At 38.7% G+C, this 15,433-nt stretch overlaps 2 protein-coding genes across 2 annotated transcripts; both read right to left on the reverse strand.

Annotated features, from left to right (window-relative positions):
• Positions 1–2,649: 2,649 nt before the first annotated feature.
• LOC112421921 (uncharacterized) lies at positions 2,650–11,311 on the reverse strand. The gene is made up of 6 exons (XM_039834347.1): positions 9,663–11,311; positions 7,498–9,373; positions 6,519–7,410; positions 5,991–6,353; positions 2,897–2,956; positions 2,650–2,813 (listed from the first exon to the last, which is right to left on the reverse strand). Exons 1-6 carry the CDS (start codon positions 11,309–11,311, stop codon positions 2,650–2,652), a joined length of 5,004 nt encoding a protein of 1,667 aa, XP_039690281.1.
• Positions 11,308–13,173, reverse strand: LOC112421922 (uncharacterized). The gene has a single exon (XM_024784089.1). The coding sequence runs from the start codon at positions 13,171–13,173 to the stop codon at positions 11,308–11,310; it is 1,866 nt and encodes a 621-aa protein (XP_024639857.1).
• Positions 13,174–15,433: the final 2,260 nt, after the last annotated feature.

Below are 15,433 nucleotides of genomic sequence, written 5' to 3' on the forward strand. Positions count from 1 at the left end.
CAATTTATTCTCTTTTTATTATTTTTTTAGTTGATATTTTATTTTATTATTAGGAAGCTCCCTATAATATAATCCTTAATTATTGAGGCACATAAACTTTTACACGGTTTTATACTAATATTTTGTTTGCGAGTTTGAAGCAAAAGAAAGAGAAGAATTTTAAACAAAAAAATATGAATGAACAAGTGAAAGAAATAGATGACAATGATAAAGAAATTTTGGGAGATTAATTTTTTTTATAATACAAAACTCTAATCATCTGAAGAATTAAAAAATTGTATTAAAAAAGATTTTGAAATGTTTATATGAATTCTTTAAATTTAATATGTTTTTATAACATTCTTAAAATTAAAAATACATTAATTATAAACATTAATTTACAATTCTCTAAAAAATTACTTTTTCAAAAAAAATGTGAAAGATTTTTTCATTTTTTATATTTCTCGCCTCCAAACCCCTTCCCTCCCCTTCAAACTCTCAAATAAAACTTAAATGATGGAACTCAAATGTTTTTTTTAGGGAGGAACTCATGTGTTTATAGTATTATACTACAAGTGTTTATTTTATTTTTATGAATAACTACAAGTTGTTATTTAAATATATTTTTTTTTTTTTACAAAACTAGTGTTATTTTGAGAAATGTGTTGTTCTTATGTTTTTTTAATAATTATCTATATTTTCCACCGAAGATGTATTTTAAAAAAAATATTAATGTACTTTTTAAAAAATAAAGAGAATCTTAATTTTTTAAATTCAACTCAATTGAACCAACTAAAAAGCAACAAGAAATTTACTATTCATTGACTATTGTGGTCCTATCAGATTCGAAATATTAGTCTTTACAATTGCAGAAATACTCAATTGACCCCAAACAAAACAAAAAATCCAACATCATGTTCTTTATCGTTTTGGTTTGTATTTTGCAAAAAAAGAAAAATATATTACAAAAATCGAATAAATTTTTTTGTTTTGTTTTATTAGTTTAGGATTACGGTCCTAGACTAGTTCATTTTTGTCCTCCATTTTTTATTTTATTTTTAAATTCCGTATCTAATTTAAGAACCGATTAATATAAGAGATGTGCTCGTGATTTTCGGATGTCAAACCATTAATTGATTTTGAATCGTCAATCTTTGAACTCTCAATTTTATTCGTGGGAGGGAAAAAATGAGTAAAAACCCTTAAGACTTTGGATTCGGGGGTTGGTTACGCGAAGGGAAGGTGTTAGCACCCTAAGCGTCTACGGTACTCCGTAGGAACCTTTTACTTAATTTATCTTGTGCTAAATTGCTTTGCTTATTTGAAGAGATGAAAATAAAATTGGATGATGAGTTAAAACGAAAAAGAAAATTGATTTTTAGTTGAAAAGAAAGAAGATAATTGTTTTTAATTGATAAGAAAAAAGAAATTTGTTTTTTAGTTGAAAGTTGAAAAGAAAAAAAAAGAAAATTGTTTTTTAATTGATTTGGAAGGACAAGGTCCTCTGCCTACGTACCCGTGAGGGATCAAAACCTCGTAGTTCGGGGTAGAAATTGACGTTTGATTGGTTGAGTGTTTTTTATTAGATTTTGAAAAAAGGTTTTGAAAATAAAAAACCAAGTGGCAAATGAGAATTGATTTGTGTTTTTTAGATTGAAGAAAACTAACTTAAAGTTGAATTAGAATTGATTTGAAATTTGATTAAGAAAAATAAAATAAAAACCCGGTCACTTGATTTAAGATCAAGGTTTATTGTGAAAAGTTTTTTTGTGAATTTTGGATATTTGAATGTTTTTGTTGTTTTTGCATAATAACTGAAAATTAAACTAATAGAGAAATAAAAAATAAAAGTGTGTGGGTGTGAAGAAAAGATTGTTAGTTTACGTTAGTTCAACAAGATAAATAGTATTTAATATATATAGGACCAGAACACTCTGGAGAACAAAAATATAATATTAACAATTAACTTAGGACCAGAGCACTCTGGATTAATTTAATTAACAAGGACCAGAGCACTATGGATTAATTTAATTAACAAGGACCAGATTGTTCTGGAGAATATTTAAATTAAACAAAAATATAATATTAACAGTTAATATAGGACCAGAGCACTCTGGATTAATTTAATTAACAAGGACCAGATTGTTCTGGAGAATAATTAAATTAAACAAAAATAAAATATTAACAGTTAATTTAGGACCAGAGCACTCTGGAGGATAAAAATATAATATTAACAGTTAATTTTGGACCAGAGCACTCTGGATTGAGGTGTGTATTTTAGTGAAAAATAAATTAAAATATATATATATATATATATATATAGAGAGAGAGAGAGAGAGAGAGAGAGAGAGAGAGAGAGAGAGCAAGACGAAAGGAAAAAGTGAAAAGGAAAAGAAAAAGGAGGAAAGAAAAGAAAGGGGAGATGATATACCCTTGTGGGAGAGTAGAAGAAAGAAAGAAAAAAAAAGAAAAAAAAGAGGGTTGTTTTGTTTGATTTTTGTTTGTTTTGGTAATGAGGGTGTGTTGTTTTGTGTTTGTTTGTTGATGGTGATGAGAAAGAAAGAAGAAGAAAAAAACTTTGTTTGAAAGTAGTGAGCACCTTCACTTTGAGAGAGATTCAATTCTTTGTGTGTAAGCCTCTTGAGAATTAACAAGGGTGTGTGCTTGTATTTATAGAAGCCTTTGTCTTGCTGCTTGACAGACAAATACAGCTGTGTTGTCCTCTCCAAAAACAGCCCATGTGCTTGTGTTTTTGTAGCTTGGAGCGCAAGGATACTCAAAAAGGAAACCTTTGTGAGTTGTAGAATGTTCTTCAGACATTCTTTGAGTTCCAGCTGTTTGGGAAAGAGTACATACGTGTGACTGTAAGCCAGCTGTGATATGGTGGCATTAGGATGACATCCTTATCTTGTTGTACCTTCACCAGAACATTCTTGAGAACGTTCTTCTTGTGTAGGCTTTAGATTTGTGAAGCTCACTTGAAATATACATGAACATACAACTGTGAAGCTTGTACGGAAAAAAAAAATAGCCCATGTGCTCTTGCTTTTTGTTGCTTGGAGCACAAGAATGAGAAAAAAGTGAATTTTGTTCGTGCAGAACGTTCTCTAGAACGTTCTGGAACTTCCAATTTGCAAAGAGAAAAGGTGGACACGTGAATGCAAGCTGTAGAAGTTTGGAGGCCACTTGTTTTTTTACAGCTGTTTGGCACTTCTTTGAAAGCTACAAGTGCTGTCCTTTGTTGCTTTGAAGAGCAAGAGTGTCCAAGTTGTAAAATTTGCCACATGGAGAATGTTCTTAAGAACATTCTTGTTGTTCCTTTCCTTTTTGAGACAACCACACGTGATGAAAAAACAGTTGCGATCTGGTGGCAACATGAGGGAACATGATGATGTCATTCTTATCCCTTTGAAGTTCAACCAGAATGTTCTCAAGAACGTTCTTTTAGTTCCATGCACTTTTGAAGCAAAACGTGTGGTGTTGTGCAGCTGTAATCTAGTGGTATATTTGATGGGACATAATGAGGTCACTTTATTTCACTCGTAGTACGACCAGAACGTTCTGGTAGACTATTCTTGATGAATTTTTATTTTATGCCTTTTTTAATAAAAATAAAAACAAACAACATAATAAAATAATGATAATAATAATAACGAAAAGGACTAGAATAAAATGACTAAAAAGAGTGGTAAAAAAAATGAACAAAAAATGAGGTATTTAAAATATGTCTCTGCCGAAATTTTTCCTAAAAAGGCAAACAATTCCGGGCCAAAAGACAAATGAAATGTGATCTTAGGTCAAAAATTGGGGTATGACAGATGCCCCTATTTAAGTTTCTTCGTCACAGAGATTTAAAAAGAAACTTTTAAATCAACAGGTCGAAGAGACTTAAATATTAAGTACACCAATTTTGACCGGTTGGAATGCTAAGAATGCAACGCTCATGAGCCTAATGATATGAATGCATGCGATGCAATTATGAATGCAACACCGACAAAAATAGAACGACTGAGGACCAAAATGACAAGTATTACTGGGGAGAAAGAAAAACTGCACATTACCTTTAAATTGGTAAAGACGACATTACAAGAAAGATAAACATATGTCTATTACCTTTAGAATTGGTAAAGACGACCCTGGAGGAAATAATCATGCCTATTACCGTGAATTAGGTAAAGACGAATACGCAAGAAAGAAATCATGTATATTACCGTGAATTAGGTAAAGACGAATATACAAGGAAAAGATCATGTCTATTACTACGAATTAGGTAAAGACGAATATGCAAGAAAGTAAAACATGCCTATTACCGTGAATTAGATAAAGACGAATATACAAGGAAAAGATCATGTCTATTACCGTGAATTAGGTAAAGACGAATATGCAAAAGAAAGAAATCCTGTCTATTACCATGAATTAGGTAAAGCCGAATATGCAAAAGAAAGAAATCATGTCTAATACCGTGAATTAGGTAAAGACGAATATGCAAGAAAGTAAAACATGCCTATTACCGTGAATTAGGTAAAGACGAATATGCAAAAGAAATCATGCCTATTACCGTGAATTAGGTAAAGACGAATATGCAACAAAGTAAATCATGCCTATTACCGTGAATTAGGTAAAGACGAATATACAAGGAAAAGATCATGTCTATTACCGTGAATTAGGTAAAGACGAATATGTAAAAGAGATCATGCCTATTACCGTGAATTAGGTAAAGACGAATATGTAAAAGAGATCATGCCTATTACCGTGAATTAGATAAAGACGAATATGCGAGACCTACCCCTTGAAATTAACTAGTGGCAAACTTTGAACCAGACATATTGAGGATGATACTTTTATGAGACACAAGATAAATAGGACATTGGGTAATAACGCAACCATGTATGAATGATATTTATATTCATGCTATGTATGCATGAATGAATGAATATGACTGAGACTCGAATGACGGTATAGTGTTAAGACTGTTGAGACAAGGTTAGGCAGGTCCAAAAAAAGAAGTGGCTCAACATCACAACACAAACGCCCATAAATCCTCAACGGGAATACCATTACTAGAGATGAGTCAAACATTGTCGGGGTAGAACCCTTCAAACAAACCACATGTGGGATAAAGCCCAACGATCTTAACACTGATACAGTTTAGCTCAAAAATCAAAACACTAGCCGAAGTCGCCATTCCAGAACTGAAACTGAGGTGCTTTTGCAAGCTTATGCTTCAAATAGTCATTGTTTTTCTTTTGGTATTCTTTTCTTCTTTTTTTTCCTTTTTTAGTAATGACTATGTCCATACAAATGAATCTACATGCTTTTGAATCGAATGTTGACACATGCTTCTATGATACATGTATTAAAGATAATATATTTGTCATCATTTTGTTCTTTTCCAAAAGAAAACATAAAGATTTTAAAAGAATTTTCAAAGTTTTTACTTCAAGTTTTAACAGTAAAAATGGAAGAAAATTTGCACATAGAATAAATATGAATTTCAAATAAAGGGGCACAGGCTCGAATTGATTTAAAAGAAATGGTAACCAGCTAAAGCATGGTACCACAGATTACAAAATGTGGACAATGGTAATTAATATGGGGAAGGTACATTGAACATAATAACCGCTACTTTCTCTAACAACTTTGAATTCCACTGCCTATGATGCTTTGATATCGGAGAACTTCTGACAGCTAAAGTGCCCCAAGTGAGTGATGTTTCATCTGATGCAGTTACTTTGTCATAATCCTTAACTTTTGCATAGATCGCCCTTGTGGGTTTCAACCTATCATGATAATCCTTTTTTTTTTTATATGTCTCTAACTTTTGCATGGACCGCCTTTTCGGGTTTTCAGTCCATCGAGACGCTCTTTTTTTGTTTAGGACGCCCTTTCGGGTTTTCGACCTACCGAATTGTTCTTTTACATATATATCTAGACAAAGTATTTCTTGACTGCATCAGAATTCACAGGACGAGGTAACTCCTCTCCATCCATAGTTGTAAGAATTAAAGCACCACCAGAAAAAGCTCTTTTCACCACATAGGGACCTTCATAATTAGGTGTCCACTTTCCCCTAGGGTCTGGTTGGAAAGACTTGATACTCTTGACCACCAGGTCTCCTTCTTTAAATTCACGGGGTCGAACCTTTTTATCGAACGCTTGTTTCATCCTTGTCTGATATAGCTGTCCATGACATAAAGCAGCCATGCGTTTTTCCTCAATCAAATTCAACTGATCATACCTATTTTGACACCATTCAGCCTCTGACAGCTCAGCTTCCATCAAGACCCTCAATGACGGGATTTCAACTTCTACCGGAAGTATCGCTTCCGTCCCATATACCAAAGAAAAAGGGGTTGCCCCTGTTGAAGTACGTACTGAAGTACGATAACCATACAAAGCGTAGGGCAACATCTCATGCCAGTCTTTATAGGTAACCACCATCTTCTGCACGATCTTCTTAATATTCTTGTTTGCAGCTTCGACCGCACCATTCATCTGAGGTCTATAAGGAGAAGAGTTATGATGCTCGATCTTGAAACCATCACATAATTCCTTCATCATTTTATTGTTCAAATTTGTGCCATTATCCGTGATGATCTTGTTGGGAATGCCATAACGGCATATGATATTGTTCTTGATAAATCGGACTACTACTTGTTTGGTCACATTGGCATAAGATGCCGCTTCGACCCATTTGGTGAAGTAGTCAATAGCCACTAGTATGAAACGATGTCCATTGGAAGCTTTTGGTTCGATTCGACCAATCATATCAATGCCCCACATAGAGAACGGCCATGGAGAAGAGATAACATTGAGCATAGACGGTGGAACATGAATCTTATCAGCATAAATTTGGCACTTGTGGCACTTCTTGGCATAATGATGACAGTCAGCATGCATCGTTATCCAGTAGTAGCCTGCTCTCAATGCCTTCCTAGCCATTGAATATCCACTAGAATGAGTCCCGAACGAGCCTTCGTGTATCTCATGCATTAATAAATCTGCTTCACGTCGGTCCACACATCTGAGCAAAACTGAATCAAAGTTTCTTTTGTACAAGACGTCTCCACTCAGGAAGAAATTGCCAGACAGTCTTCTTAGAGTTCTCTTATCTTTACGGGATGCCCCAGGAGGGTACTCTTGAGTTTGAAGAAATACTTTAATATCATGAAACCACGGCTTATCATCAAAAACTGCTTCGGCTACAAACACATAAGCGGGCCTATCAAGGAACTTGACACTGATTAGAGGCATGTCGTTGCCTCGATTCACCTTGATCATTGAAGATAAAGTTGCTAGGGCATCTGCCATTCGATTCTCATCCCGAGGAATGTGGTGCAACTCTACCTTGTTGAAGAAGGTCAATAAACGTCTGGCATAGTCTCTGTAAGGTATCATTCCAGCATGGTGAGTTTCCCATTTTCCTTTGATCTGGTTAATCACAAGAGCTGAATCTCCATATATTTCAATATTTTTAATCCTCAAGTCAATGGCTTCTTCAATGCCCATGATGCAAGCTTCATATTCTGCAATATTATTCGTGCAATCAAACCGGAGTCTTGCAGTGAAAGGGATGTGAGTACCTTTAGGAGTAAGGATAACTGCCCCTATTCCATTACCAAAGACATTGACGGCTCCATCAAAAATCAAACCCCACTTAGAGTCTGGATCAGGACCTTCACCAAACAACGGTTCATCACAATCTTTCATCTTTAAATACATGATCTCTTCATCTGGGAAATCAAACTTGATAGGCTGATAGTCTTCAATTGGTTGATGAGCCAAATGGTCAGCAAGAACACTACCCTTGATGGCTTTCTGAGTGCGATACACAATATCATATTCAGACAATAACATCTGCCAACGAGCAATTCTTCCTGTTAACGCCGGCTTCTCAAAAAGGTACTTGATCGGATCCATTTTGGATATCAACCAAGTAGTGTGGTAAACCATGTAGTGACGGAGACGCTTAGCGGCCCATGCCAAAGCGCAACAAGTTTTCTCAAGCATAGAATATCGGGACTCACAATCAGTAAACTTCTTACTCAAGTAGTAAATGGCATGCTCTTTCTTTCCAGTTTCGTCTTGTTGACCAAGCACGCAGCCCATAGAATCATCCAACACAGTCAAATACATGATCAAAGGCCTTCCTTCAACTGGAGGGACAAGAATCGGAGGTTCTAACAAATACCCTTTGATGCTATCAAAAGCTTTCTGGCAATCTTCCGTCCAAACGATCCCCTGATCTTTACGGAGTAACTTGAATATCGGTCCACATGTGGCAGTCATATGGGAGATGAATCTGGAGATGTATTTCAATCTTCCCAAAAAGCCTCTAACTTGTTTCTCTGTCTTTGGAGCCGGCATTTCCCTGATAGCTTTGACTTTGTCAGGATCTACTTCAATACCTTTCTGACTGACAATGAAACCCAAGAGCTTGCCAGATCTAACACCGAAGGTACACTTGTTAGGATTTAATCGGAGTTTGTACTTTCTCAACCGTTGAAACATCTTTAACAAATACTCAACATGTTCTTCTTCAGTGCCTGACTTGACAATCATATCATCCACATATACTTCAATCTCTTTATGTATCATATCATGGAATATTTTAGTCATGCCTCTCTGGTAAGTGGCGCCAGCATTTATCAATCCAAATGGCATTACTAAGTAGCAGAAAGCGCCCCATGGCGTGATGAAAGACGTGTTTTCTCTATCTTCCGGAGCCATCTTGATCTGGTTATACCCGGAAAACCCATCCATGAAGGAGAACACCTTGCATCTAGCAGTACTATCAACCAATACATCAATGTGAGGTAAAGGGAAATCATCCTTCGGACTAGCTTTGTTCAAATCCCGATAGTCAACACACATTCTGACCTTACCATCTTTCTTCGGAACGGGCACTATGTTGGCCAACCATTGAGGATATTCAGAGGTAATCAAGAAACCTGCGTCAATTTGCTTTCGCACTTCCTCTTTGATCTTGAGAGCCATATCTGGATGAGATCTTCTTAACTTCTGCTTGACTGGAGGACACTCGGGCTTTAGAGGCAAACGATGTTCAACAACATCAGGGTCTAACCCCGGCATGTCTTTGTAGAACCACGCAAATATATCATCATACTCTCTGAGAAGCTCAATTATCCTATTCTTGACAGATGCCTCTAATGACGCTCCAATCTTAATCTCTTTCTTATCTTCCTCAGTACCCAGGTTGATCGATTCTATTTCTTCCTTATGAGGCTGAATGGCTTTTCTTTCTTGTTCTAACATCCATCTGAGCTCATTAGGAATCTCTTCATCCTCCTCTACCCAAGCCTCATAAACAGGGAACTCCCAGTTGGGCGGAAGCATAGGGTCACTACGTTCAACGGGCTCACTTATGCTTAGTCTGCATATGATTCATGATTGATTTTTAGCAAAAATAGTGGATGCAGACCTTTGAAATTGATTTTTTTTTTTTTTTTTAAAAGAAAAAAAAGAACAAGTTTTTGGTTTTTTTGTATTACCATTTTTTAGAAAAAGCACTAAAATAAAATAACGGTCGTGATAGAAACGACAATTTTTATTAATACTGAAAACAACTTAAAGTAAAAACAAACCCTGCAAGATTTCACTTTCGTCTGGGGTAGGATGAAAGGAGTTTTCTTAAAAAAAAAAAACAAAGACAAACACATTACTTAGAAAAAGGTATCGCAGAAGGGATGTCAACAGCAATCCAGTTGCAGCAGTTTCCATCAGGAGTCACACAGTCAGGTGCCACCTCTTCTGATTGATCTTCCAAAATTGCATTAGTCTCAGGTGGTGTATTAATGAATCCGGCACTGTGAAAAGTGCCCCTAGTTGGGTCGAACACCACTTGCTTATTGCCAGAGAAACCCAAACCTTCTTTGCGCTTGTTCTCGGGCAACTGTACTAATTGCCCCCAGCCTTCCGCTTTTCCTTCTTGGATTACTCTCTGAGCATCCCTTAGAGAGGCCATGCATGTTTCACCTTTTGTAGTACCGCTTTCAACCGAGAACCCTTGGAATGACGTTCCATCCGGACTTTCACCACCAATGAAGGAAAAGGACGACAAATGGCTAACCAAAAGAGCTGATTCCCCACTCACTGTAACAAGCTTTCCATGACTCACAAACTTTAGCTTTTGGTGAAGAGTGGATGTTACTGCCCCTGCTTCATGAATCCATGGTCTACCAAGTAAACAGCTGTAGGAAGCTTGAATATCCATTATCTGGAATGTAACTTTAAACTCTTGGGGCCCAATAGTGATAGGTAAATCTATTTCTCCCCACACCGTCTTCCTGGATCCATCAAATGCCCTTACCGACACGCAACTGGGCCTAATAAATCCGTCTGAATACGTCAATTTATCAAAGGTTGTCTTCGCCATTACATTGAGGGAAGAACCAGTGTCTATCAAGACATTGGACAGAGAATCTGTTTTGCACATAACAGAGATATGTAAGGCCATGTTATGATTTTTCCCCTCCACCGGGAGGTCTTCCTCACTGAAACTCAGGTTGTTGCATGCTGTCACATTTCCAACAATGCTCCCAAATTGATCCAAAGTCACATCATGGTCTACGTAGGCTTGATTCAATACTTTCATCAAGGCTTCCCTATGAGCATCAGAACTTGTCAATAGTGACATGATAGAAATCTTGGATGGAGTCTGTAATAACTGATCCACTATCTTATAATCACTTTTCTTGATCAGTTTCAAAATTTCATCGTTATTAGTTCCACTAGGTTGACCCAGACTTTTACCCTTGCTAGGATCTGGTATTGGCACTGATTCTATCACCGGAGCTTTGTTCTTTGCTTGTACAACAGCCGGAAGAATACGTCCACTTCTCAGAATTTGGCTACTCTCAGCAATGTTATCTACCGAAGTTGAAGGACTCAAAAGTACCCCTTTACCATCCTCTGTGCCTGTAGATTCGTAGCTATATGGAATAGCCTTCTGGGAGAAAAACAGCTTGGGTTTTGGCACACAAATTGCCAAAGGATTGACAATTGTCTTGACATTGTCTTTGAATATTGGAGTAACAACACCAATTGATTTCGTCCTATCCTTAAACACAGGAATTACAACACAAATGTTCTTATCTTCTCTTGTGACAACCAGCTCTCCTTGATCCATTAACCCTTGTACATCATTTTGAACTTGAATGCACCCGTGGGGATCCGCAGAACACACCTCACAATTGATATGATCGTGGCTAAACATACCTACGTTACACATCTTCACATGCATTGGAACCATCGGGGTTCTGACATCTTGAGCGTTGGTGACGAGATCATCTTCCTGATAATTCTCAATCATGTTAACGTCGGCCCATGAGGTGGTAGAGGGTTGTTTGGAGCAACAGGGTCAGGGTCATTGAAGGATAAGTCCTTGTTGTGAATCAATCTTTGGACTGCGTCTTTGAGAGGGTAACAGTGCTCAATGTCGTGCCCTGGTGCCCCTTGATGGAATTCACAAGTAAGGTCTGGGCGATACCAATGAGGTAAAGGGTTCGGCACCGGGGGACGTGGTTTAACTTGAACAAGACCCCTAGCGAGTAGGGAGGGTAACAAGTCTCCATACAGCATAGGGATAGGAGGGAATTGATTTCTTGGAGGGCGAGGCTGACGAGGCTGTGGTTGTTGTGGTGGAGGACGAGGCTGACGAGGCTGTTGTTGTTGTGGTGGAAGGGGATAGTATGGTTGTTGGTAAAACGGTTGTGGCTGATAAGGTTGTGATTGATATAGTGGTGGATAATATGGACGGTGGGCTTGAGGCCTTTGTGGTTGATAGTTTGGGTTTTGTGGAGCTGGGATGGGTGATGGAATATTAGCAACATAGGGGTAGTTGGGGTATACAGGTTGGGATCCGCCATGAGCCACCATGCCGACCTCTTGAGGATTCTTCTTTGGGTACCCATTTCCGAACTTCCTATTACCATTGGATGACCCACTTGTCAAACTTCCTGAATAACCACCTGAAGAGGCACCATCTTTACTACCCCGTCCCTTACGGACCCATTCTTCAATACGAACACCCGCGTCTACCATGTCGGTAAACTTCTGTGAAGCACAAAGAAGCATCTTCTCTGAGTAGAAAGGGCTCAGAGTCTCATAGAACAGATCAGCCACTTCTCTTTCTTCCAAAGGCGGACGAATTTGAGCAGATTTCTGAATGAAGCGCTGGGCATACTCTTTGAAAGATTCCTTATCACCCTGAGTCATAGCTTGCAGCTCTTTCCGGTTAGGGGCCAGATAAGAGTTATATTTATACTGCTGGATGAAGGCATTAGCCAATTCCTCAAAAGTAGTGATACCCTTCAAATTCATATACCATGTGAGTGCGGGACCAGCCAAACTGTCCTGAAAACAGTAGATGAGTAGAGGTTCATTCTTCCTATGAGCCGTCATCCTCCTAACATACATGATTAAGTGAATTTCAGGGCAAGTATTCCCCGTGTACTTCTCAAAGGTCGGCACTTTAAACTTAGGAGGTATAACCACATCCGCAACCAAGCAGAGGTCATTCAAATTATGGCTAAACACTTCCTTACCCCGGATACTCTTCAACTCTTTATGTACCGCATCGTACTTTTCTTCTAAGTTACCCACTCTATCATCACCAGCCACACTATTGGAATGGTACACTTGTTCCTCCTCTTGCTGAGCAGCATGCACGAGGGGTCCGGCATAAGTCATAGTAGCCTGAGGAAAAGGCTGGCCGGTCTGGTAGAACGGTGTTTGTTGCTGGCCAAGAGGGAACTGCATTTCCGGCGCATTATGACGAAAACCTTCATTAGTTGCGAGCGGCATGCCCCACGGGTAGCCTGGCGGCATACAGTACTGAGGAGGGAAAGAGAAACCGGAAGGTCCAACGGGATGGAAGCCTGAATTGTACATGTCAGTCACCAAAGGTTGTGTAGTACCAACAGCTGCGGTGGAACCAGTAGGAATTGGTTGTGAAGTATCAGCAGAAGTAGTAGGAATTGGCTGGATTGCAGGAGAACCAGCAGACTGAGAAGCTTCAACATGTGCCTGAGTGGTCTGAGCATTTTGCGCTTGAGAGGCTTGTGCCTGTGCGGCCATCATGTCAATCATCATTGCGGTTATCTTCTCTATACCTTCCTTGAGGTTACTAACCTCCTCCCTAAGGTCACTGTTCTCTTGTTCAGCAGTTGTCATCTTCTTCTTGATGTATGCTCGAGTACGGTGAACACGGGTAGGTTTGTACTGAATACGCCGGGCCACTTTGCTTTTTTCTGAGACAGAAATGAGGAGAGTATGAGACTTGGTTTTGACACTTTTTATGAATATGATGCATGATATGCTATATGCCAAAATATGCAATTTTTATATATCTTTTTATCGAAGGACCTATATAAGCAATTTTATAAACATATGACCCTAAACAAAACATTAAAACAGACATAGTCATTACAAGATAATTCCCTTTCTAACAACAAAGCCAAGGGATAAACTTTCAAAATAAAACAAGATAATTCCCTTTAAACAAAGTGAGCCAAGGGATAGACTCCATAACTAAAAAAACATCAACAACAAACTGAAAAGACTCTCAAGCCTCTGAAGCGAACTAATCCTCAAAATCGGAATGCGGCCCATCAAAGAGATCCATGCGTTTCTTCTTCCGCCCGGGAATTTGATCAAGTGCGGCATCTTTCTCCTTGATTCTTTCATTCAGCTTGGTGATTATCACATCTTTCTGGCGGCTATCATAGGCTTCTTGCTCCAGCAGGACCATTACAGCCTCATACTCCTGATCCTTTTCCTGATACTCTCTTTTCCACCTATGTACTTCACGTTCCGCCTCAGCTAAACGCTCTTGGTATTCCTTCTCGGTGTCAAAGGTCATAGGTAGGGGTGGTGCTGGAGTGATTGCAGATACCAATCTTGATATCTTGTAAGGCATCCCAATTTGGACAGCTCTATCTATCACCCACTGAGTGTATGATTCATGAACGGCACCTGTCTTCTTCCCTAACTGGCCTTTGTCTCTTCTACGAATGGTGTGCCAAGCTTGCACAACTTGCTCCCTCATACCTTTACTGTCATCTATGTTGAGGTAATACACATTCTCTAGATAGATGCTGAGAGGCTTCCTTTCCATGGGATATCCGAACTGGCGTCGGGCAAGTGTAGGATTGTAGCTAATTCCTCCTTCCAACCCAAGAAGTGGTACATTGGAGAATTTCCCACAACTGTCAATAATGGTTCCTTTGTCATAAACCCGATCGTACCACACTACCTCGGCTGGAGTAAGGGACATGAGTCTTTTTGACCAAAGAAGGTTTTCTGGATTGGTGGTGAAGCGAGGAGTTTGGGGTAAGTGAGAGGTGATCCACCGATATAGCAATTGTGCACAACAAAGGATAGTTCCACGACCAGATTGGGTGCGTCTATGGATGGAGAGATAGGTATCACCTAATAAGGTAGGGACAGGGTTCCTTGACAAGAAAATTTGGATAGCCTTGATGTCCACAAAGTTGTCGAGGCTAGGGAAGAGTACGAGGCCATAAATAAGCAAGGCAAGGATGGAGTTAAAAGCATAGGCAACCCCCATTTTGTCAAAGAATGTGGTCCTTTCGTAAAGGAAATCGGTGGAGAAACCCAAAAATTTCCCCCTAGTGATGAGATGTGCTTTCACTTCGTCCGTTTCAAGATGGAGGGCTGTGGCAATAGTTGAGTGCTTGGGAGTTTCCTCGAGGCCACTAAAAGGTACTTTGTCCAACACTGGTAGATTAATCCAACAAGAGTACTCCTCCAAGGTGGGAAGGATCTGGTAATCTTGAAAAGTGAAGCAATGGTAGCCCGGGTCATAGAATTGAACAAAAGCGTTGAGAAGCCCTTCGTCGATATTTTTCTTAACAACACCCATCAAATTTCCATGTTGCTTATAGAAATCGTCCGTACAAACCACTTTCTTCCCTAGCTTCCTCAAACTCAAGAGATCCGGCTTCCTGAAACTATACTGCCTAAGGCTCCTCATATCTACAATGTTTACAACAAAGCTTTTATAAGTCCTTCAAAATTTTTGATGAATGGAAAAAATATTTATGGATGGATGCATGTATGCATGATAATACTAAAGCACATAGGATGCACGGTGAGGTTAAGTTCATATGTTGGAGTCAAAGGGTAACAACGCCATTTGGTAAGGACTAAGGTTTTAAATTGCACTGGTAACAAGGGTTCTACCAAGTTCCCAAAGTCTTTAACCACTTCCGAATATTTATCGGGTGACGGGAGTACTCCCATTCCAATTATATTCGTCGGAAAATCTCGTTTGGGTGTAGTATCGCGTATCAACTAATTCAAGAGTACTCTCGATTAGCCACCGCACTACGTCCTAAAAGGCCAAGATGGGTTAAAGGTGACTAAAGGTCCTCAACTTCAAGGGTCACTTGAAAATAGCATGCCAAACATG

The sequence above is a fragment of the Medicago truncatula genome, chromosome 5 (genome assembly GCF_003473485.1).
Source record: "Medicago truncatula cultivar Jemalong A17 chromosome 5, MtrunA17r5.0-ANR, whole genome shotgun sequence".
Classification (NCBI taxonomy): domain Eukaryota; kingdom Viridiplantae; phylum Streptophyta; class Magnoliopsida; order Fabales; family Fabaceae; genus Medicago; species Medicago truncatula.